This window comes from Phyllostomus hastatus, unplaced genomic scaffold, assembly GCF_019186645.2.
Source record: "Phyllostomus hastatus isolate PE091 unplaced genomic scaffold, TTU_PhHast_1.1 phas_scaffold_46, whole genome shotgun sequence".
In the NCBI taxonomy this organism is placed as follows: Eukaryota; Metazoa; Chordata; class Mammalia; order Chiroptera; family Phyllostomidae; genus Phyllostomus; species Phyllostomus hastatus.
This window is the reverse complement of record NW_025334032.1, coordinates 7,838,314-7,864,218: the sequence shown is the minus strand read 5'-3', so window position 1 is coordinate 7,864,218 and position 25,905 is coordinate 7,838,314. Positions and strand designations below refer to the sequence as shown.

At 33.7% G+C, this 25,905-nt stretch overlaps 1 protein-coding gene across 2 annotated transcripts in view; it reads left to right on the top strand.

Moving 5' to 3' along the window:
- FGF14 (fibroblast growth factor 14) overlaps positions 1-25,905 on the top strand; it is a 717,766-nt gene that overhangs the window by 545,386 nt on the left and 146,475 nt on the right. For both annotated transcript variants that reach the window (XM_045821878.1, XM_045821879.1), the window contains exons 2-3: positions 18,547-18,657; positions 24,739-24,842. In XM_045821878.1, the coding sequence (XP_045677834.1) occupies positions 18,547-18,657; positions 24,739-24,842 (215 nt within the window). The remainder of the gene's footprint in view (positions 1-18,546; positions 18,658-24,738; positions 24,843-25,905) is intronic.

Here is a 25,905-nt window from a genome sequence, read left to right as displayed (position 1 = left end):
TAATTCATTTTCTCTTGGATAATGCAGTTTGATATACACTGATTAGAACACTATTTTCACTGAAAGGGCTTTGACACTGGATTTTATTAAACAATACTGCACTTTAATTTCAACAGATCCTCTAGATTCTTTAACTTCATACTATTTGTCATGCTAATCCTCAATTTCAAATAATATATATACAGCTGGAGAGTGTAAATATTTAACATGTTTATATTTAATATGGCCTGCTGTAGATTTTACTGTCTGGAAATTCTGTGAATGAGTTAATAGTAGTTGTTTTTCAGATTCCTCACATGTAGGGAATCCCATTTCTAGTTTCTGAAAGGAGAAATGAATCACACTTTGTAGTGCTTTACCTGAACATGTTAAGTTTAACGTGTGTAATATAACACTCCAAGCCTTAGACATTTTTTCTATAGTCTAATTTTCTATTGTTATATAATTGTTTGAGAAGAGATTTGCAATATCTAATTATAATTTTAGATTTTTTATTTTTCCCTGAAGTTCAGTTTTTGCTTTGTGTATTTGAAGCTCTGTCATAGATGTATGAACATCTAGGATTGTTATGTGTATTAATAAATTGACTCCTCTACCATTATGAAGTGATCCCATTTTATCCAACTTAAGATCCTCTATCCAGAACTCTGTTTTTGCCTTTATTAATATTATTATTAACGTTGCTTATTGCTTACCCTTTTAATTTTAATAGCTCTACTAAAATATAATTGTGATGATATATTCTGTACATATTTAAAGTGTACAATTTTATGAATTTTGACATAAGAAACCATCGGTGTTTGTTTTCTTCTTATTGAATTTTAAGTCTTTACATATTTGTGGAGCCTTTAATCAGGTATAAAATGAAAAAATATTTTCACATAGTCTGTGACTTGTCCTTTTGTCTCTCAATAATTTCTTTTGGAAATAAGTTTTGTATTTTTATGAAGTTCAGTTTATCAATTTTTTCTTCAGTAGATCATGCTGTCCTGTTTAAGAATAGGACCAGGTATATAAAATACCAGGAGACCAGGGTAAAATGAAAATTTAGAGCCTAGTTTTAAAAAATTATTAAGAATCTCACACCCTGACCCATGTGGCTCAGTTGGTTGGGCATCATCCAGCAAAGCAAAATGCTGCCAGTTCAATAGTTCAATTCCCAGTCAGGGCGCATGTCTAGATTGTGGGGTCAGCCCCTGGTCAGAGTGTGCATGAGAGACAATTGATCGATGTTTCTTACATCAGTGTCTCTCTCTCTCCCCTTCTCCTACCCTTCCCTCCTCTATAAATAAATAAATAAATAAATAAACAAACAAACAAACACATAAAGTTTAGGAAAAAATTTCAAGATAGTGTCAGCAGGGTATTAAACAAAGTATGTGGCCTTTCTAATAGCATATGTAATATGTATTTGAGTACATATAAGATCTATCTAGAAAATGTCCAACCATTGTTAATATAATGAGAATAGGTTGTGCAACATCAATGTAACCTTGCAGCCAAGGAGAATAGACTAGGTTGAGCATGCATGAACAATGACTTCACTGTACTAGTCAGTGGGGGTGGTAGATGCCCTTGAGTAAGCATGTGTACTATGTGGCTACCGCATTCAAAATGATTGAGTGAGTAGAGCAATGTATCTGCATGAAATTTTGTGTTAAGCTTGAACATTACTCCATGGAAACTACTGGGGTGATTCAGAAGGCTACAGCTATGGGAAACTGGTGGTTGGCAGCTTCATCATGACAATTGCCACATTGTGCCCGTTTATGCATCACATCTCATGCAGAGTTTTTTTTTGGCAAAACATCAAATCACCCAGGTGACTTGGCCCCCCTATAGCCCAGATTTGGCACCCTGTGACTTCTTGCTTTTCCAGTAACTGAAATCACCTTTGAAAGGGAAGACATTTCAGGCCATCAATGAGATTCAGGAAAATATGATGGCTTAGCTGATGCAGATTGGTAGAACTGTGTGAGGTCCCAAGGTGCCTACTTTGAAGGGGACTGAGGTGTCATTGTCCTATGTACAATGTTTCTTGTGTCTTGTATCCTCAATAAATGTATTTATTTGTCAGAATATATGGATGGATACTTTCTGGACAGACTCATAGTATTCCATTTATCCCCTCCTATTTTTATATTTGTTGTTGTCAGACATTTTGTTTCAATGTTTTATGAAACCCACATAATATAGTTATTTTTGTTTATTCAGTCCATTGTCTTTTAAAGATATGTAAGTAACAAGAAAAAAATATATGTATATATTGACTTGTGTATTTACCACCTCCAGGATTCTTTGTTCCTTGGTTTAGACCCATATTTTTTATATGGTATAACTTTTCTTGTTCCCAAAGGACTTCCTTTAATATTTCTTTTAGTGAAGGTCATCTGATGATATTCTATTTCTGTATGTTTTTAAGTACCTATTTTAGCTTTGTTTTTGAAAGGTATGTTCACTTTCTTTAGAATTTGGGGACATTATTTTATTTTAGTATGTTGATGATGTTACTTCATTGTCTTCTTACTTTAATTGGTGCAAACAAGATATCTGCTGTACTATCTTTTCTACTGTGTATACACTGTAACTTTCCCATTGTGGAGGAAAGAAGAGATTGTCTCTTTATCACTGGTTTGAGTATTTTCACTATGATGTGTCTTGATATAGTTTTCTTCATGTTCCCTTTATATGGAGTTTGGATCTTTGGTGTTACGGTTTTTACCAATTTGGAAATTATTCAGACATTTCTTTCAAATATTTTTTCATATCATCTTAATACTCTCTTTGGAGACACCAATTCATATATACATATATATGGTCATTTGAAGTTATTCCACAGCTCTCTGAATTTTTTTGAAATTCTCTTTTCTCTGTGGGCTTCATTTGGAACCATTTGTATTGCTGTATTTTTAAGTTTACCACTTACATTTTTCAATTTCTAATAAAAAATCTATCTTATCCAAATTATATTTTTCATTTGGCAAGTTGTGATTTTCATCTATAGAAGTTGATTTTGGGCCTTCTTTATATTTTCTATGTCTGTATTTAACATTTTGAATGCATGGAATATGGTTATTATGACTGTTTGGCTGTCCTTGTCTAATATTTCTTAAAGTTCTTTGCCTACTCTGTTTTCCATTCTGTACTTTACATCCCCATGGCTATTCTGTAACTCCTTGTACTTCTTAATCTTCTCACCTCTTCATCCATTCCCCCACAATCCCCTCCCATTTGGCAACCATCAAAATACTCTCTGTATCCATGATTCTGTCTCTGTTCTTATTGTTTGCTTAGTTTGTTTTTTAGATTCAGTTGTTGATAGATTCAATTATTGAATTTATTGACACTTTATTGTTCATAGTTTTTATCTTTTTCTTTTTCTTAAATAAGTTTTTTTAACTTTTCATATAATAATGGCTTGACGATGATGAATTCCTTTAGTTTTTTGTCTAGGAAGCTCTTTATCTGCCCTTCAATTCTAAATGACAACTTTGCTGGGTAGAATAATCTTGGCTGTAGGTTACTGCTTTTCATGACTATGAACATTTTTTTGCCAGTCCCTTGTAGCCTGCAAAGTTTCTTTTTAGAAATCAGCTGACTATCTTATGGTAACTCTCCTATAGGTAACTAACTTCTTTTATCTTGCTGCTTTTAAGGTTTTCCCTTTATCTTTAACCTTTAGCATTTTGATTTTGATGTGTTTCGTAGTGGGCCTCTCTGCATCCATCTAGTTAGAAACTCTCTGTGCTTCCTAGGCTTGCCTGTCTATTTCCTTCACCAAATTAGGGAAATTTTCTTTCATTATTTTTTTTCAAATAGATTTCCAATTTCTTGGTCTTTCTCTTCTCCTTCTGTCACCCCTATGATACAAATGTTGGAGTTCTTCAAGTTGTCCCAGAGGTTGCTTATACTGTCTTCATTTTTTGGACTCTGTTTTCTTCTTATTGTTCTGATTGGTTGCTGTTTGCTTCTTACATTACAAATCACCGATTTGATTCTTGGTTTCATCCATTCTACTGTTGTTTCCCCATAAATTGTTCTTTATTTCAATTAGTGTATCCTTCACTTCTGACTGGATTTTTTTATGCTGCTGATGTCTTCACTAAGTTCCTTGAGCATTCTTATAACCAGTGTATGAGCTCTGCATCTGATAGATCACTTATCTCCAGTTTGTTTAGCTCTTTATCTGGAACTTTGATCTGTTCTTTCATTCAGGCCATGTATCTTTGTCTCCTGATTTTGGCAGCCTCCATCTATTAGATAGAGCTGTTTTGATTCCATATCTTCATAGCATGGCCTAATGTACCAGGTATACTGTAGGGTCCAGTGGCACAGCCCCCACCCTATCACCCAAGCTGGGCATTCTAGGTACACTGTTTGTGTGGGCTTAGTACACCCTCCTCTTGTAGTTGAGCCTTGTATGCTGTTAGCAGATCAATGGGAGTGATTTACCTAGGCCAGTCAGCTGCAAGTATTGGCTGTGACACTTAACACCAATTTCCATCCTCTGTTGAAGGATCAGCTGTTCAGGCACAGGGTGTTGGTTCTCCAACATGGTTTGTAGCTGCCCACTGAGTGTGTTGGGTCAAGTTTGACTCATTGATTCTGCAACTTGGTTTAGTTTACATCTCACTGTTTCTTTTTTTATGCTAGGTAATTATTTATTATTTATTGAATTTTACTTTGTTGGGTGCTTGATATTTTTGTATTCCTATAAACATTCTTGAGCTTATTCTGGGATGTGGTTAAATACTTGGAAACAGTACCTGTACTATTTTCAGTTATTCTTTCTGAATTTGTTAGGAGAGAGTGAATTAGTGATCATATAAAGCTAATTATTCCCCACTTGTTGCAAGACCCTTATTTATACTCTGTTCTATTGCCCATGAATTATGAATTTATTTATTTTATATGTGAATAGGTACTATTTCAAGTCCTGTGTGTGTCTGAAGAAGTGCCACCTATGAACTCTAATTCTCACAGTTGGTTTTCCCCAGACTGGAGTAGTTTCCTCACATAAAATTGCTGATCAGTACACAGCTGAATACCCAAGGGAATCTTCTGCAAATCCTAGATGTTTTCTATCTCTACAGTTCTCTCTTCTTAAGTACATTTTACAGTGTCTACCTTGGTCTCCTGGGAGTTTCTACTCCATCTTCTCAATTTACAGAGTCCACTGGGGTTCCCTCCTTCATCATGTCCTGGTATCTCTGTCAAGGCTTTAAACTCAGGCAATAGTAAGGCTCACATTTCCCCCCATTTCTCAGAGACCACTGTCCTTCATTTTCTGATGGCCCCGGTCCTAAAAAATTCAATTTGTCAATTATTTTTCTTCTATTTTATCGTGGTGGGGGGGGTGGCTGTCTGGTCTCTGTTACTCCATTTGGAAAGTTTGCACAATTATTGACCTCTCTTAGATTATGGTGTACTACTCTTATGATTACTCTTATAACTTTCATACTCTTTTTCACTCATGGTTCCAGCATTGAAATTTGTTTGTTTTAGTATTATGCAACTACAAAATATTAGCAAATAGTAATAATATTCTTGTCCCTTTATTCCTCAAGCCATTTAGCTATATTTGATTAGCCTCATACTTTACAAAGAGCAATATGAGGATGATTAATATTTACAATATGAAGTTATGTCTCAACATAATGTTATCTGTGTTTTGAGTTTTGCTTGCTTTTCTTATGTCTTCATTGTTGGTTTCAGTTTTATATCATATGTATGAGTGAAATCATATGGTTCTTAACTTTTTCTGTCTGACTTATTTCACTTAGCATGATATTCTCAAGGTCCATCCATGTCATTACAAATGGCAGTATTTCATTTTATGTCTGAGTAGTAAACCATCATATATATTCAGGATTGCCTATTAAATTTAAAGAATGTAATTTTGGTCACTTATATGGCAAAGTAGATACTTTGTCTTCATCTTTGATATTTGTTGGCTATGCATACATGTGTGTGTTTTTCTTTATTGTGACTAGATATCACAAGTTACACATAGAACTTATGAGTGTTTTGATATGGTCCAATTTTCTTTCACAATCAGTTATTACAAAGGCGTTCTACAGTAGTTATGGCCATAGTGGTTTTCTTAGTAATAAAAAAGTTCTGTAGTAGGCAGTAGAAAGAAGATTGTTAACTAAACATTTATAGACTGAATAAACATGGAATATTCTGATCATTTAATATTTAGTTATGTGTATTTATTGCAAATATATTGCTAAAATTTTGAATCCTCTTTTGAGTTTCTTACCTAAAAACAGCACTAGGAACACAAATGCCAAAACGTATATCCAGAGTTAAATATAATAATATCTAGATAGCAATTACATTAGTATATCTCAGATTCTACTCTTTCTGTGCTGATAGCATTTGAAAATTTAAGTAAAATGCTTACCTATTTGCTTAGTAGTCTAAGAAATATTATGCACTTTGCCATCTGGCAGCATAGTCCTTCCTAATATTTATGCTAATATGAAGAAGAAGATACAAAATATCTTCAAAATAATACTGTTTCTTTTAAATAGTTGGTGTCATTGACATATTAATGAAGAATATGAACATTAATAATGTCCTCATATTGTAAGTGCAGCAGTTGCCATGCAGAGTGACATATCAGTACATTGAATGAGACAGAGGATAGCACTTCTTTGCAAATATACTTATATGTTCTGGCATGGAGCAAATAAATTCATTCACAAATTAAGAATCCCTGACAGTATATTATCAGGAAAGCTTTTTCTGGATGTAATAACAACAATGAATTGACTTGGATACCAAATGTTGTCATTAAAGGACACATTTTTCTTAATTATTTACAAGAATTTTCTAGATTGCCTTTATAATTATATACTTAACATAATTTCATTTTTTAAATATTTATTTTAAATTTAGATGGAACACATTAATGGATTGAAGTACACAATGTTTTATGATATAATTGTTCATCTTTGTAAGAGATGAATAAGTAAGTTAGAACAATAGATTTTCATCATATTATTGTCCAATTCTGGATCGGATCATGTGGGGAAAATAGTAGCTCTGAAGTGTCTTAAATGTGTTGGAATATTACAATTAGAGAAACTCTCTGGAAAGCATTATTGAATAGAGGTTCTTTTCTAACTGAACTTCAAATATTTGCTTTCATTTGTAGCCTGTTGAATATATATATTCATAAAACTAGCAAAGAGTTCAACCCTATGCTAGGAATCCCAAGATGCCACTGTTAGGTCTGCCTGTTCCTTGGAATTTATGGCAATAATTAAGCAAGATATTTACTGTCTGCCTTCCCTTTACTGATGTTCTCAAACATTTTCCACAAGAAGAGGTTTTGCTTACTTTTGTTTTCTTAATACTTTACCTAAAGGGAATTTTTGGAAGGCCAAAAGAGAAGAAAAATGTAAAAAAGTATTAGAGTTTCCATTTCAAAACCCACATTTATCTTTATCTCAAGTATTCTCAACTTCTCCAATTCTTAAATAAGATTTAAAAATGCATTTTGACTTGAATGCCTTTTAAGACTTGTATATAGACTCAAAATATAAAATAAAATGAATATAGTTCAATAGATATTTGTCGAGCATCTGCTCTGTGCAAAGCATAGTGATAAGCTACTTTGAATAATATATGATGCAGATTATCAAGAGATTAATAATATATTTGAAGGGAGGAAGATGTGTAACACCAAAAATTTAACACATGATTAATTGGCATAAAGCTATACCACAGGTTCTCCCAATCTCTCTTCAATAGAGAGCAAGCCATTTGAGGGCAAACACTTTTTTAATTTTTTTAATGTAAGATTTTATCCTTAGTGTCTATAGACATAGGATTCTGATAGTCAAATGTGTAGACACTACTCTAGGCTGTAGAATCAGCAATTAAAATGTAATATGCATGATAATGCATTGGATTGAAGTGGTGGGTTGGCAAAGATTTTGAAATGGCCAAACCAATGTTTCTAGATGTATGGGGCTTTCAAAGTAGCATAAGGTCAATCCTTGTGAGAAACTAAATGGCATCCTAAAGAATTAAAAAAAGAAGATATAGCAAATTTTTACATTCTTTTAGTTTTATTTATCATTTTCCTTAGCTCTCCAACCCACCCTTTTTCTCAACCCTTTGGAAGAGTTCCTGGGCATGGTTTATTTTTATGATTGAATAATATGATATTTATGGCTTTGAGTAAATTATTCACAATACTATTTTCTGTAACCAGAAATCTATTTTCTGTAACCAGAAATCTATTTTTTGTGCCAAAATCTATTTAGATCAACCACAAAAATGTATATTCCAAAAGTTGCCTTTTTCCCTGTAAAAAACATGTAATTTTCCATAGGTAACAGAAGTGACATCAAGAACCTACACTGACAACCAATTAGTACTGAGATTTGTATGTAAATAAACATAATATGTGGATATGTATATATTTATATATTTACTATTAAAAATGCATATTGTACATCTTTCCATCGATTAATAATGATTAAAATGTATACATCATCCTCTAGGTTATCCTGATTTCTCTCTTTTGTCAGTATTACACATTGGATGAAAACAATTCATGATAGTGATTGATTTAAATTAACCCACTTCTGAGAGAGTGATTGTGTTAATTTAAAATGTTGAGTATTTTTTCCCTGTATCTGAAGGCAGTTGCACTGATTTGTATTTCTTTCAGTTCTGAGTGTTGAGGCTAATATAATATGAAACATTTTTTCTTGGTTTACGTGCACATTAGTTTTCATTATTTCTATTTTAACTAATATCAGCATAGAACAGAGTTTCACACAAACATTATCCACAAAATATTTTTAGAAAAATGAGTGGGCACAGGAAACAGAAAATAAAATAATAATAGAAGAGAAAATTGAGTTTTGACATTCTAAGTTTTCTTATTTTATTTTTAAAATATATTTTATTGATTATGCTATTACAGTTGTCCCAAATTTTCTCCTTTTGCTCCCATCCACCTGGGATCCCCTTTCCTTCCAGCAGTCTCCCCATTAGTTCATGTCCAGGAGTGGTGCATATAAGATGGTGCATATAAGTTCTTTGGTTTCCCCCTTTACTATAATATTCTTAACATCCTCCTATCTATTTCGTACCTACCAATTATGCTTCTTAATCCTTGTACATTTCCTCACATTTTCCCCCTTCCCTCTCCCAGATGTAACCTTCCAAATGATCTCCATATCTATGATTCTGTCTTTTCCTGCTTGTTTGCTTAGTTTGTTTTTTTAGATTCAATTGTTGATGTTGTGAATGTGTTGCCATTTTAATGTTCACAGTTTTGATTTTCTTTTTCTTAAATAAGTCCGTTTAACATTTCATGTAATAATGGCTTGGTGATGATGAACTCTTTTAGCTTTACCTTATCTGGGAAGTACTTTTTCTGTCTTTTCATTCTAAATGATAGCTTTGCTGGATAGAGTAATCTAGGTCGTGGGTCCTTTCTTTTCATCATTTTGAATACTACTCGCCAGTCTCTTCTTGCCTGAAGTTTCTTTTGAGAAATAAACTGATAGTCCTATGGGAACTCCTTTGTAGGTAACTCTCTGCTTTTCTCTTGCTGTTTTTATGATTCTCTCTTTATCTTTAACCTTTAGCATTTTAATTATGATGTGTCTTTGTGTGGTCCTTTTTGGGTCCAACTTGTTTGGGACTCTCTGTGCTTCCTGAACTTGTATGTCTATTTCCTTCACCAAATTGGGGAAATTTTCTTTCATTACCTTTCAAATCAGTTTTCAGTTTCTTGGTCTTCCTCTTCTCCCTCTGGCATCCCTGTGATTTGGATGTTGGTACATTTGATGATGTTCTGGAGGCTTCTTATGTTATCCACATTTTTTTTGAATTCTTGTTTCTTCTTGCTGTTCTGGTTTAATGCTTATATCTTTCTTATGTTCCAAATCATTGATGTGAATCCTGGCTTCCTCCCCTTTACTGTTCATTCCCTGTAGGTCTTCTTTATTTCTCTTAGTGTAACTTTAATTTCTTCCTTAGTGTAACTTTCATTTCATTTCATTTCATTTCATTTCACTTAGTGTACGTTGTTGCCATACTCAAATGAGTTTTTCGAGTATCCTGATAACTGGTGTTTTGAACTTTGTTTCTGATAGGTTGTTTATCTCGATTTCATTTACTTATTTTTCTGCTTTTTTTTCTGTTCTTTCATTTGGGCAATATTTCTTCGTCACCTCAATTTGACAGCCTCCCTGTGTTTGTTTCTGTCTATTAGGCAGAACTGTTTTGACTCTCTGTCTTAGTAGCATGGCCTATTGTAGAAAAGGCACCTGTAAATTGTGTGGGGCAGAGTCTTAAGTAATTACCAGGGTGGGACAATCTGCTTCACCAATTTGTGGTGGGAGGGTTCAAAGAAAGGACAGTGCCGCTGCCAGGTTTCTGGATGTTTGCTGGCACTTGTCCCATTTCTAGTCACTTCACCCATTCTTGTATGTGACTAATGCCCTCCCAGCTGTTGCCCTGGTGGTGAATCCCAGACTGGGTGGGTTTGCATACTTCTAAGGCTGTGCAGGCCAGTTTTTATATTTTCTTAAGAAGAGTGATATATTTAATGCATTAATGTTTTGAAAGAGAATGAGGACTCTAGCAATTTCATGAATTGAAAAATATTTTGCAGTTTTACATGGCTAATTAAAATGTAGGTATGGGACTTTTGGCGGGGTGGGGGTGGGATTCTTGTTCCTTCATTTTGTTCTGGTTGAATGTTTATTCCTTCCTTCTGCTCTAAACCATTGATTTGAGTCCCCATTTCCTTCCCTTCACAATTGGTTTTCTGTGTATTTCAATTTTTTCACTTTTCATAGCCTTCACTTTTTCCTCTATTTTGTAACCATAGTCAACTATTTCTGTGAGCATCCTGATTACCAGTGTTTTTGAACTCTGCATCTGATAGGTTGGCTATCTCTTCATCACTTAGTTGTATTTTTTCACCAGGGCAGTATAACTCACATGGCTGTGTTGTGGCACTGTCTGTGGGGAAGTGATCTGAGAGGGAACGATGCTGCTTGCTCAGCTCTAGGCCAGCTCTCAGGCAAGTCCCCCACTACCCACAAGCAAATTGGGCCGTTCTTGTTCTGAGTCCCCAGGTTGGCAGTTTTGTGTATGTTCTAGGACCCTGTAGGTCTCTCCAATGAACTTTCCTGTGGGGCTGGGAATTTCTTCTGATGCCTCAATTCCCACAGGTGTTTTCACTTGTAGGTTTTGAGGCTTTATTTCCCTGTGCTGGAATCCTGGTTTACGTGGTCTGTACTGATCTCCAGTTTTTCTTCCTGGTTTATCTAAATTTAAATGTGGGACCACCTGCTCCATCATCAGCTGTCACCTCACCAGCCCAGTCTTCCAACCACAACCTTGCTGTAGTCATCTCCACCTTGGCTGCCCATCTCCTTCCCTCCTACCGGTATGGATGAATATTTCTTCTTCAACTCCTTGGTTGTTGGACTACCATACAGTTCAATTTTCTGTCAGTTCTGGTTGTTTTTTGTTTTTAAATTTGTTCTTGTCCTTCTTTTGGTTGTGCGAGGAGACAAAGTGGTGGTTGTGGTTTTTTGTTTTGTTTTGTTTTTAATGTAAGAAGTCTAGAAAGGACAATTACCTGGTCAAAAATAATGAACGTTTTTAGGGCTTCATTGTGATTGCCTTCCTGGTTTTCTTGTTCCAATTTTCAATCCTACCAGAAATATGTGAAATTATAAATTACCTTCTTATCAGAATCCATCTTAGACTTATATATTTCATAGCTCCTATTTATCTAGACCCTGGAGATGTAATGGTGAGCAATACCATATATTTAAATTTTCTTTTTGAAACTTACATTCCTGTTTGGAGACTGATATCAATTATAATAATTGAACAAATAAATGTGGAATTAAACCACAAATTATAAAGAAAAATACTAAATCAGTTTAATCTTTTGGATGTAGATTGCATTATGTATCTTGCAATGTATTAAAAACATTTCAAAATGAAATAAATTTGATGTTTAAACGATGTTACACCTATGAAAATGATGCCATAAAAGGAGGAATTCCTCAAGGAGGAATCTAACCTTGTCTGAGGTATTAGGAAAGTGCAGTAGAGAAGTGCTGATAGAGCCGAACTGAGAAAGAGGAAGAAGAGTTAATTACACAAAGATATATGCGAGTGGTTGTGTGTGCACAGATGTGCAAAGGTATCTTTACACAGTTAACCATATTTAAGACAGGTAAGGTTAAGGGAATGGAATAACTGTGGAAGATTGTAGAATATTTGTAGGCAGCCCACAGTGACCTGGGTTGGGCTACAAGCAGGGAATGGTGTGGGAGCAGTAGAAAACAAAGCCTGGTGGGTAAGTTGAGGCCCCACTGCTGTGGGGTTTGTGAGTAATTGAGCCTGCAGCAAAGTGTTCCTATGTATTTCTGGATTTGATGGATTGGAACAGGCATAGTGCAGATAGAAACACTCCCTAAAAGAGACCCTGAGGCGCTTAACTACTGCGAGCAGTGAAAATGGAAAAAAAGAAAAAGAATGAGGGAGATTGTGAACCCAGTAGGAACTGGGTGGAATAAAAAAAGGCAAGCATGGTCTTAATCTTTAAGGGTCAAATACTGTTAATAAGAATAGTCATATCTGGGATAAAAATACCTTTTGGATGGAATTGGAGTTGAGAGAATTGAGGTGAAAATAATATTGGAGCAAATTTAAACTTACAGTATTATATTTGTAATTTGGGTGAGGGTTTCATCGGTAGAGAGGGTTTTTTTTTTTTAGCTTTAAACAATTTATTATTGTTGTTCAGTTACTGTTCTGCCTTTTTCCTGATTGCTGTCCTCTACCCTATACCCTTCCTCAATCCCACAGTCAATCCCCCCTCATTGTCCATACGCATGCGTCCTCTATTCATGTTCCTTTGTTTGCCCCTTCCTTTTTTTTCCTGTTACACCTTCCCACCTCCTTTCTGGTCACTGTCAGTTTGTTCTTTATTTCCAAATCTCTGGTTATATTTTACTCATTTGTTTGTTTTCTGAATTAGGTTCCACTTATAGGTGAGATCATATGGTATTTTTCTTTCACTGCCTGGCTTATTTCACTTAGCATAATGCTCTCCAGTTCCATCCATGTTGTTGCAAAGAGTAGGAGTTCCTTCTTTCTTTCTACTATATGGTAATACATTGTGTAAATGTATTACAGTTTTTGATCCACTCATTTACTGATGGGCACTTAGGCTGTTTCCAGCATTTGGCTATTGTAAATAATGGTGCTATGAACATTGGGATGCATAGATTCTTTTGACTTGGTGATTCAGGACTCTTAAGGTATAATTCCAGAAGTGGAATCCTAGGATCAAAAGGCAGTTCCATCTTTAGTTTTTTGAGGGAATACCATGTTGTTTTCCACAGTGGCTATACCAGCCTACATTCCCACCAACAGTGTACTAAGCTTCCCTTTTCTCCACAATCTCGCCAGAACTTTTTGTTTGTTGATTTGTTTATGATAGCTATTCTGACTTGTGTGAAATGGTATCTGATTGTTGTTTTAATTTGAATCTCTCTAATAGCTACTGACATTGAGCATTGTGTTATGTGCCTAAGGGCCCTCTTTATGTCCTCTTTGGATAAGTGTCTGTTTAGGTCCTTTGCCCATGTTATAATTGGATTGTTTGCCTCCCTGGTGTGGAGTTGTGGGAGTTCTTTATATATTTTTGAGATCAAGCTTTGTCTGAGGTATCATTGGCAAATATGTGTTCCCTTATGGTTAATACACTGTCCATTTTATTGATTTTTTTTAGCTGTGTTGAAACTTTTTAGTTTGATGTAGTCCCACTTGTTCATTGTTTTCTTTATACCCCTTGCCCTAGGGGGTGTATTGGTGAAAATACTGCTGTGTGGGATATCAGAAATTTTCCTGCCTATGTTTTCCTCTAGAATTTTTATGGCATCATGATTTATATTTAAGTCTCTTATCCATCTTGAGTTTATTTGTTGTATGGTATACATTGGTGGTCTAGCTTTATTTATTTTTTTGCATGTACTTGTTCACATCTCCCAACACCATTTATTGAAGAACCTACTTTTACTCCATTTTGTGTTCCTGCCTCCTGTGTCAAATATTTACTGACTATATTGACATGGGTGTATTTCTGGGCTCTCTATTCTGTCCCATTGGTTTATGTGTCTGTTCTTATGCCAGTACCAGAATGTTTTGATTACAGTGGCCTTGCAATATAATTTGATATCAGGAATTGTTATCCCTTCTACTTTGTTCTTTCTTCTCAAAATTGCTGAGGCTATTTAGGGTCATTTTTCAACCCTTGCAAATTGTTGAAATATTGGATCTAGGTTTGTGAAATAAGTCATTGATATTTTGATAGGAATTGCCTTGAATCTATAGATTGCTTTGGGTAGTATGGGCAATTTAATGATGTTAATTCTTCCAATCCGTGAATACAGTATATACTTCCATTTATTTGTGTCTTCTTTAATTTCTTTCTTCAGTGTTCTTTAGTTTTCTGAGTATAGGTCTTTAACCTCCTTAGATAAGTTTACTGCTTAGTATTTTATTTTTCTTGTTGCTATCATATATGGGATTTTTTCCTAATTTCTGTTTCTGATATTTTATTGTTGGTATAAAAATGCCTTCGATTTCTGAATATTGACAGTGTATCTCACTGTTCTGCCAAATTCACTTATTAAGTCGAGTAGTTATTTGGTGGAGTCTATAGGGTTTTCTATGTATACTATCATGTCATCTGCAAACAGTGACAGCTTTACTTCCTCCTTTCCAATTCGGATATATTTAATTTCTTTTTCTTATCTGATTGCCGTGGCTAGAATTTCCAATACTATGTTGAATAGAAGTGGTGATATTGGACACCCTTGTCTTATGCCTGATCTTAGAGGGAAAGCTTATTGGTTTTGCCTGTTGAGAATGATGTTGGCTTTGGGTTTCTCATATATGGTCTTTGTTACTTTGAGGCATGCTATCTCTAGTCCCACTTTGCTGAGTATTTTTTATCATAAATGGGTGTTATGCTTTATCAAATGTTTTTTCAGCATCTATTGGTATGACCACGTAGTTTTTGTCTTTTATATTAGGTGGAGTATTACATTTATTGTTTTGTATATATTGTACCACCCTTGCATCCCTGGGATGAATCCCAGTTGATTATGGTATATGATTTTTTTAAATGTATTGCTCAATCCTGTTTGGGTAGCGAGATTTATTGGAATCATTGCATGGCTTATTGGAATGCAGCCAGTGAAAAAACGGGTGGATCTTAGACTAGATTTTCAAGAACTTTGATCCTTTCTGTCTGAATGTGATTGCTTTATGTCACAGATTTAGCTTCAGTCATGCAGGATTGGGGTTTAGGTACAGATATGGTTGATCTTTACAAACCTAGATTAAGAAAACAAACCAAATGGTTTGATTTTTATTTTAGGTTTTTAGAATGGTTTAATTCAATTGTTGAGTTTAGAGAGGCAATATAGTGTACTAGTTAAGTGGGTAGGGTCATGTTAAATCCCAGCTTTGCATTTATTAGTTATGTATTATTTGTTAAATCACTTAATTGCCCCTGACTTCACTTCCTTCAGAAGTGAAGCTCAATCTTCAAAAAGGACTTCCTATTAAGTAATTTGTGGTGAGAATGCAATGAGTTAATATTGTAATGTGCTTAGAACAGTGCCTGACACCTGAGAAGAACACAATTGATGTTATTATGGTTTTGAAACAGAAAATATCAAATAATGTGATACTAGATAAATAGAAATTTATTTTGTAGGTTTTCTTGAATTAAATGAAAGCTGAAAAACACAATTTCTTGTTTTACTTAAGTTTCCTTATCAGAAATGAGGTTTAGTAAAATAAGGCCCTCTTAGGATGATGTCCCTAGGTTCATCCATAGGGACATAAATGGCAAGATTTTCTTTCTTTTAAAGCTAAATAATATTTCATTGTTGTGTTTGTGTGTATACATATTTACTTGTTAATGGGCACAAGTTGTTTCCATATCTTACATAGTGTGAATAATGATGCAATCCATAAGAATGGGGATGCAGATATCTCTTTGAGGTCCTGGTTTCATTTTCTTCAGATAAATACCCGGAAGTGGAATTGCTATATTATATGGTAGTTTAATTTTTAATTTTTTGAGGTACCTCCATAATTTTTTTCTACAATGCTTGCACCAATTTACATTTATGCCAAAAGTGCATGAGGGTTCCCTTTGCTCTACATTACTTGTTATGCTCTTAGGCTTTCTTCTTAATAATATAGAAAAAAAAACATAAAAGAAGGGTTCTCTTTGTATAGGTGTGAGGAAGTTTGCATCTTCTTATTGATTTGCCTGACATAGTTCATTGAAGTTCAGAAGATATAGTAGGTAAAATAGACCACTGTTTAGTATAAGTAATTCAGAACATAAAGGTTCTATAGAAAAACTGTCAATCTCAAAATTTTATGTTTTCATGGCAATTAAGAATTTATCCCCCTTCTCCTGCCTTTTTGCTTTTGATCTCTTCTGTGCTCCATTTCCAGTGACAAGCAAAAATCTGATGCAGCAAACCTAAAAAAAAAGAAGGTCTTAGTACTTAGAGGGCTGATTGCCCAGTCAGGTTTTACTGAGTGTTGGGAAGTCTAAGGTGTAAGAGTAATTTTTTTCACTCATGAATATCTTGGAATGATGTGATATTTTAAAGTTATATACTACAGAAAAAGCAATATATGTAACACAATCTAATAATCACTTAGATGTTTCTTTTTAAAATCCCAGCCTTCTAAAAGTACTTATACTTGAATGTCTAATCACACTGGTTTATGGTATTGTGGTGTTCATGCATTATTTTTCACATTTTTATAATACTATACTATCTTTGAAGAAAATCTGTGTACCATGAAGTCATTTTCAAATTATTAGTTTTATCAGATGCACAAAGAAACAGATATTAGCATTTAAAAAAATTTTTAAAGATTTTATTTATTATTTATTTTTAGAGAGAGAAGGGAGGGAGAAAGAGAGAGAGAGAGAGAAACATCAATGTGTGGTTGCTGGGGGTCATGGCCTGCAACCCAGGCATGTGCCCTGACTGGGAATCAAACCTGTGACACTTTGGTTCGTAGCCTGCGCTCAATCCACTGAGCTACGGCCAACCAGGGCTTGCATTTTTAAAAAATTTTAAAGCACTAAACAAAGGCTAAGAATATTCTGGTTTTGAACAGCTTTCTTTTTGTATTATTTTTGCATATGTATTTTGTGTTCAGCTTTTTGCAAGCCCACAATTTTTAACTTGTAATATATAAAAGATTATTATTTTTTATTATTTTTATTGACTTTATTTGGGTAACATGATTAATAAAATTATATAGGTTTCAGATGTACAAGTCTATGATATAAATCTGTATATTATATTGTATGTACACCTCCCCAGTGGGGGTAATGGTAGAAGATGACTTAGAGAGGTGACTACAATTTTTCTATCAATTACAAGATATTAGACTTCATCATTCTGTAACATCCTATTGGTTTGACAGCATGATCACATTTGCATATCCCATTCAGCAGTTGTGGAGATGCCAGTTGCCATGGCGAGGATTATGATACCCCACAAATCTAGTTTGATTTGGCAATAGCCTTAGAAAAGCCACATGCAAATATTTTTTTCAAAGGTATAACTAATTGTTTTTGAAGCACTGGATCACTATAGTGGTTATCTTTTCAATGAATCATTAAATGAGAATGTCATTATGCAATTTCCCTTATTGTTTTAATAAACTTTCATTGTGCTCTACCTCAAGACCTTTTGGCCAAGAATCAAAAACCACATTGTATAATTTAACTCTCCTTTTTCTATTAAAAATGAGATTATCTATTTAATTTGTCTGATTTGTCCAGATTGTTGTCAGAGCTGACCTCACAGTGTAGGTTTGTTATGGATTCTCTCCCTGAGTTCAGAAGTCAATTTTCCCATTTTCCTATGATTCTTCCATTCAACTCAGGGTGACCCTTTATACATCAAGGAAACATTTTCCATACTGGGGCTTTATCAGAATTCTAGCATGAACTTTTTTTTAATATATGTTTTTCATGTTTGGGGATTATTTATTAAATTAAGTTTAAAAATCCATTAAAAAACCTTTAATATGGTTTGTTTGAGCCAGAAGTTTGTAAAACCCTTGTACTGCCATCCTGAATGATATTAGCTTAAACTATTAAATTAATTAGTTTAGGACTTCAGTAATAATTAAACTAATGGAGTAAGTAGTTTAATTGTTTTAACTAAAAATTTAACACATGTATTAGTTTAATAAAATGATTTATTTTATGCAGCTAGCAAATGCAGCTTATAACAGCATATTCTTCACCTTTTATGATTAGTATACTTCAAGTTTGATAAATACAGGGAAGTCTGAGAGACAGAAGATATAAGACTGTTCTTCTATAAAATATCCTCTTATTTCTGAAAAATAAAATAAAACAGAAAAGAAAAAAATTTGACACATGTGAGGCTTATGATAACTATGTTTGCCTTTCAGATCCCCAGCTCAAGGGTATAGTGACAAGGTTATATTGCAGGCAAGGCTACTACTTGCAAATGCACCCTGATGGAACTCTCGATGGAACCAAGGATGACAGCACTAATTCTAGTAAGTGACAACCTCAGGCCTCCAGTTAACATGGTTGGTAGACGATACACTGCTACTTAAATGATTTTTAAAAGTACATTTGCAAATATTTGGTTATGTTCACTCATTTTTACAATGTTACATAGTAGAATGACTTTCACAATTCTACTTGGACCACATAGATGAAAATATTAATAGTATAACAAAAGATATTTTTATTATTTTGAGTTTTTCCAACAATTGTTATAACTCACATATTATTGTTACTTTTAACCTCAGGGCCATAAAAGTCAAATAACTACATGAGAGCATGCAGATAGAAGTTGATTACATGTTTATTTTGGAAGTGTTATTTTTATCAGACCTATAGCATATTAATGATTATTATGAAAATGCAAAAGCTACAAGGATTATTTTAAATAATAAAAAATTTAATTTTTAATATTTTTGGCATTCAGCAAGAAAAGATCAATCTTTATAGAGAGGACAGGAAAGCTGTGTACCTCTAATATATAGTGTATATAGTGTTTAACTATGTTATAGAACTGGGTATGTGACATGTTTTAGTAAAAGCCACATGCCTCCTATTGTATTAATGTCTTTCTTCATTTTACTATTTATTTATATATAATTTTTCTTTGTAATTTTATTCTGGTATCCTTCCTTATTCAATTGTCCATGGTTTTTCCCCATTTTCTGTTTATACAAGATTCTGATTTCTTTTAATTTAGCATATCAGTTTTACACACACTTGCTACTGCTAAGGAAAATTAGTGAAAAGCAAAAACTGATTTCATTAGAAAGGGATAGGTCAAGTCAAGGAATATGTATAAAGGCCCCGTGGACAAGACAATGGGTGGAGGGGGCTGAAGGTAGGAGGGAGGTGGGGCAGGGGAGGGTAATAGGGAAAAATGAGGACAATTGTAATTGAACAACAGTAAAAGATATTTTTTAAAAAGAAGTGTTTAATCATATATTACCGGTGGATCAGGAACGGATCTGAGCCTTTTCATCCATTTATCATTTATTCTCTATGTATTATTTCTTCTTTTCATTCCATGAAAAGAAGGTAGGATTTGAATGCATGTAAACAAATTATAGACATTTTGTATTTTAAATTCTAGTAATCCACTTTTCAATAATACTGATTCTGAGGGCACCTAATAATATGAAATACACTTTCTTTTTCATTTGTTGCTACTATGTGAAATATCAATATTTTTATAGCCATGATATTTATTTTTTAAACTTTGGATATTGCTTTATTTTTACTTTTCTTTCTACTTTAAAATTTTTTGTTGTTTATCTACATTTTACTCTTTTTCAATTTCTAATCTTTTTCTCTTTTTGTGTCTGTTATATTGCCCTTATATTTTTAAACTTTTCTTTATCATATTCATCAATTTATTTTTACTTTCCTTTTTTTAAGAAAAAAGGTAAATTAATTCAGACACAGGAAATAAAGAGGAGTTATTTTCATTATAATACCAATGTCATTTTTTACTTGTTAGGATTTTGGTATTAGGTTGAACCTTAAAATTATTAGTACTTGACTGCATTTGACCTACTAAAAATGTCAGTTTCTTCTGGTTCAAGCTCACCTGTATATCTATCTGCTCAAGGGTTTTTTTTTCCTTGCCTTTACCTTACCCATTCTTTGACAAAAGGTGTTTTGTTTTACTTATGTGTTACAGTTGTGGTGGTCATGAACTTTTAGAGATTCTTAAGTTCTGATGTCTTCAATGCTCTCTGATTTCCTTTGGCCACAATCTGGCAGAGTATGTGGATTGGTTTTACATAACTCTGATTATTCTAAGATCTATGACACACTGACCTAACAGACTAGAGGATGGTGTCACCTATTATGACAAGTTTTCAAAAAAGGATTAAAATATAGTTGTATGAAAATGCTGTGTAGTTGGACTTCTTGGGAAAATAATTTCCTTCAAATAAAGGTTTTGTGAATTTTTTTCTTACCTTCTTTGGTTTTTATAGTGCCAAATATGGTAGTTACTTTTAATGATGACAATCAATATCAAATTCAGAATGGTCAAGTAGATGTTGTCTTTTAAAAACATTTTGCTTCAGAATTGAATAAGTGGCACAATATTTCCTAAAGTGTGAAAATGGATATGTAGACATTGTTTACATACATACTTGATTATATCTGGCTACCTGAATGATATTCAACACTAAACTGGAAATCTCAGATACTAAAAGATACTTGACCTCCTGTTCTCTGAATGTATGAGGTTTTTTTCATACTATTTTGTAACTGTATTAGAAGCAACAGAATCTGTGAGTAACTCTTGAAATCATCTCTTATCTCCCTAAATGCTGATGAGGAACAGCACTGTGCATGAAGCAGGAACAGGAACACCTGTTTAAAAGCAAATCAAAACCAAATTTTAGTGTTCTCTCTTGAGAGACTTAAATTCCTACACAAAGATCTGGCCCACAGCTTCTTTTTCTTACAAGTTACATTCCTTTTTTGTGTAATTTGATCCAGTTAGGTCAGTTTTCTTACCATTTCAACATTTGCAAAGATAGCAGAATAGTATAAAGTAGGGTGAGATGCAAGTTCTGTTCTCAAAAGGCTATAAAAATTGTACAACTATAAAATTTAATAAAATTTGGCAGAATTATAGTAGCTTTATAAAAGCAAAAATAATTACTAATTAACTCTACTTTTGTGTACTATCAGATTTTGAATTGAAATGTACAGTTTTTAGGATGAATTTTAAGATATTTTTTTCTCTGGTTCCTTGCAGTAGTCTTAAGAATAAGGAAATTGTTAGTACAGACAGGTATTCTTAAATGAGGGTGAGCATTAGAGATACTGACAGATCCTAATTAGACCACTGTCCTTGTGATTTGACAAAAGGTGTGATATAATTATTCAACAATGTGTTTTAGTTTTTGATAATTCTCTGAACACAAAACAAGGATTGGTGATCCATAAGGAAGAAAAATAATGAAAAAATATCCCCAAAGTTTCCCTGATGCTACCCAAAAATTACCAAATAAGAAACCTGAGGCTTAAACCTTCAAATCTTTATGATTTGAGTTCAAAACATATCTCACTACTAAACATGAAATTATTTAGAACTAAATAAAGTCAGAACCACTCTGCTAAGCTGCATTTGTCAAAATTTTATGAGTTCAGAAGAAGAAGAAGGCCAGCAGGCAGATGAACCTGATACATATGTCTTCCCAGTGTTGCTGGCCTGAGATTTAGAAATCTCTTGAAGGAAAAATGGCAAGAAAAGGGTTGATGGTGGATAATTGTCCTAATAGAGGGGATACTGTAGCAACTTGAATGTTTATCATTGGCTTCCGCATACCTTGGAAAGATCTTTCACAGAATGAAGTGAACACCCTGATTACATCATGACTTACACTCATTTTCAAGGGTAAACTTCTTTAAAATCCATAGAATTTCCTTCTGTTAACTAAACATCATCATCACCATGAACTAGGGTATTTGATTGAGGAGTGGTTTACTTTCCCTAATTTACTCTTGGGGATGCCCTGGGGTTTTTCTATGCTGCTAAAGTACATTGTTCTAGTTATTTGACTTAATAGATACTGCAAGCAGAATAGCATTATAGAAATATCAATGTGCTAGTACCTATAGCAATGTTAAAACCTCAAACAAACCAGTCCTTCTCATCTGAGAAATTCCTAACATAATAGCTTGATGTGCTAAAAATTGCCAATAGCTCAAAGTGACCACCACCCCACAAGCCTTAAGATAGTGGTTCTCATCTTGGCTATACTTCAGAGTCATTTGAGGAGCTTTCAAAAAAAATTTATGCCCTAAACTCACTTCCTGATATTCTGATTTAGTTTGGGATTGGGTAGGGCTGTCCTAATTTTAAAGTACAGCCAGACTTGAAAGTCATTATGATGTAGAGAACCAGAGTATTCCATAGAATAAACAAAATAGCATGGACTTCTTCATTATTATTACTCCCCTAAGCTTTGTGACATTGCTTTATAATTGTGTACAATACAAAAAGAATGAAAAAATAATAATGTGCCAATTAATGTGGGGCTCTCTGGTTTAAATTAGCACCATGGGTCCATCATGGTCAGATCTGAAGGGACTTCCACATCCATTGTATTCACTTATTATCATTTTATAAATTATAATAACTTATATTTATAATTCAGCTCCAAAACAAATTTCTGGAAGAAAAACTCAGAGTGGCATTTTTTAGTGTGGACATTTTAGACTATCTTCAATATTTTTTATCTTTCCCATGTCTTATTATTTTGGTGAGACCATGGTTCACTTATATTCTAGAATTGTACCATCTGGTCTATACCAAATATGTGGAATTTACAAATACCATTAAGGGGTATAAAGTTTAGAATAATTAAGTTTAAATAGGTTAGGTTGGACTACTTTGCATGAGCAAACATACAAATATGTTTTCTCCAAAAACCTTTTGCCTATAATCAGGAATTATCTTGGTGCACATCCTTTCAAAGTACAGAACAGTGCACATGTTCTAGAGGAGAGTGAAAATCCTCCTCTAGAAAGGTCTTCTACAAAGAAGGAATACTGAGGGTTACAATGGCACAAGTACCTCATAGTAACCACCAACTCCACACTCATGTTTAATATTAAATAATACAAACAAGCAACCATAAGCCTCATTCCTCTATAAGGATATCATAAACCCCTAGAATCCTATGGAAGATAATCCAATATTAATTTGCATTATGAAAGCTAATAATCTACCTAACCATATACTCCCCTGAGTATTCTTCTAGAGAGAATTATCTACAGCCATGGCCTGCCATTTTTCTTTTATCACTTATGTAACACAGACATCTTTGGGTATTGGGATCAGTAACATGCAATACCTGGAAGAGAAGCTGTTAACTTTCTCCACCCTGACCAAAAAATATATATATGCCTGCAAATTAAATCAAGCCCAATTTATAGAGTCCATTTTTAGCCACGTACTAAGTAGACCCATAAATCAAAATAAAAATTGCTCACATTTTTTAAATTATTTGTCTTTTGTGAAATACAGTTGACAGCCTAAACCTGAAAATATTTTATTTATACATTTATTTCAACATTTTACTGCTACATTGTCCATTCTGGCATGGTCCTATTGCTCAGAATTAGATGTGAATTTAAAAATAACTTTTATGGAAGCAGACAACCTCACTGTGAATAATTAATAGTTCTCTTATAAAGATATCAAAAATATAGTCTCCCAAGTCATCAAATTATTACTAAAAATGATGCTAGAATACACATTAAATAGTCAACTTGGGACACTGGCATGGAAATGTGTTAAAGAAATGTTAAGACTTTTTAAAAAATCAATATAACATTGGTTTATGCAGTAGGTAAAAAATATAAAAATACTTTTTGTCAATAAGGTAAGAAACAAAACATGGAGCAAACAAAATTTTATCTCTATGACAGGTAAAACTAAGCACTTTTCCCTCTTTCATTTTAGATTGCACTCATAGTTCTATGAAATATTAATAAAGAAAATAGAATTTCTAAAATGCACATTGCATTCAGTTTGATTAGTTCTTTCTAAATTTAACACATTAGCACATGCACATCTTTTCTGGGCTCTGATAGTGTATCATGTTGGTTCAGCAAGGGTAACTGAGTTTTGGAATTACCTTTTTAACTCTGACTTATCCTCCATTGTAATGATAAAGTGTACCTTCTGCATGAAAGACCAGAATAAACAGCCAGCTTGGACTTTTAAAATTCTACTCTTTGAGAAACTTCACAGCTATTTACTTTTGGTATCAAGTGGTGTCAGAGTCTGTGATACCAGAAGTATGATGACAAGCTTGATTCTTTTCATTTTTCCACCAGCTCTTCAAAATACTGTAGGAAGACTGTTAAAAAGATCTGCAAACTGAAGTTCTAGTGCCAATTTTATTCATAGCAGAAACTTCTTAATTTAAAGAGAAATAAACTTAGTTAATTGGGACTTCTCAGAAGTTTGTAACAGAGATGATGTTTCTTAAATAAAATAAATGAGAGAGAGAACAGTAATGGCAGTGCTTTGCTTCTTTCTGCCCATTTGTGACAGAACATGTTTATCTTTTCAGCACTATTCAACCTCATACCAGTGGGACTGCGTGTTGTTGCCATCCAGGGAGTGAAGACAGGGTTGTACATAGCCATGAATGGAGAAGGTTACCTCTACCCATCAGTAAGTAACACGCAAAAGGTGTTGGTCCTTCATTCAATGTTTGCAAAATAACAATAGCAGCAATAACAAAATAAGAAAATTCTGTGTCCATTGACTATGACATTTTTGGTCTGTACTACAGTGATGTAAGAGCTGTTTATTCATTATTTATCAGTTTTGTTAATATCAGCATATCAAGCAGAAAAGTGATATTGCCTCTTAATATGTGTATTTGCATATTTTAAAAAGTGACCTAGTTCATAGAAAATTGAAAAATTTTGAGTTAATGTCAATGTGATCTTTTTGTTTCTATTTAGAAATATATTTAGATAGTGTCTTATAAAAGACTGGTACAACCACTATGGTAAACAGTATGGAATTTTCTAAGAAAACTAAAAATGGATCTGCCTTTTGACCCAGCAATTCCACTGCTGGGATTATACCCTAAGAGCCCTGAAACACCAATCCAAAAGAACCTATGTACCCAAAAGTTCATAGCAGCACAATTTACAATAGCCAAATTTTGGAAGCAACCTAGGTGCCCATCAGTAAATGAATGGATCAAAAAACTATGGTACACTTAAACAATGAAATTCCATGCAGCAGAAAGAAAGAAGGAGCTCCTACCCTTTGCAACAGCATGGATGGAACTGGAAAGCATTATGCTAAGCGAAATAAGCCAGGCAGTGAAAGACAAATACCATATGATCTCACCTTTAACAGGAACCTAAACAACAAAACAAAGAAACAAGCAAAATATAACCTGACACTGAAATAGAGGAGAGGCTGATAGTGACCAGAGGGGAGAGGGGAGGGAATTTCAGGGGAAAAAGGGAAGGGTTTACTGGAACAAGTATAAAGGATACATGGACAAAAACTAGGGGTGGGGGGCAGAAATGGGAGGGAGGTGGGGAAGGCTGGGGGGTGGGCTGAGATGGGAGTAAAAGACAGAAAACTGTACTTGAACAACAATTAAAATAAAAAATAAAAGAAAAAATAAATGTGATGATATTTAAGCAAAAATATTATTTTATAAAAATAAAAAGTAATTGTGATTTCTAAATAGAAAAGAGACAAATTTAAA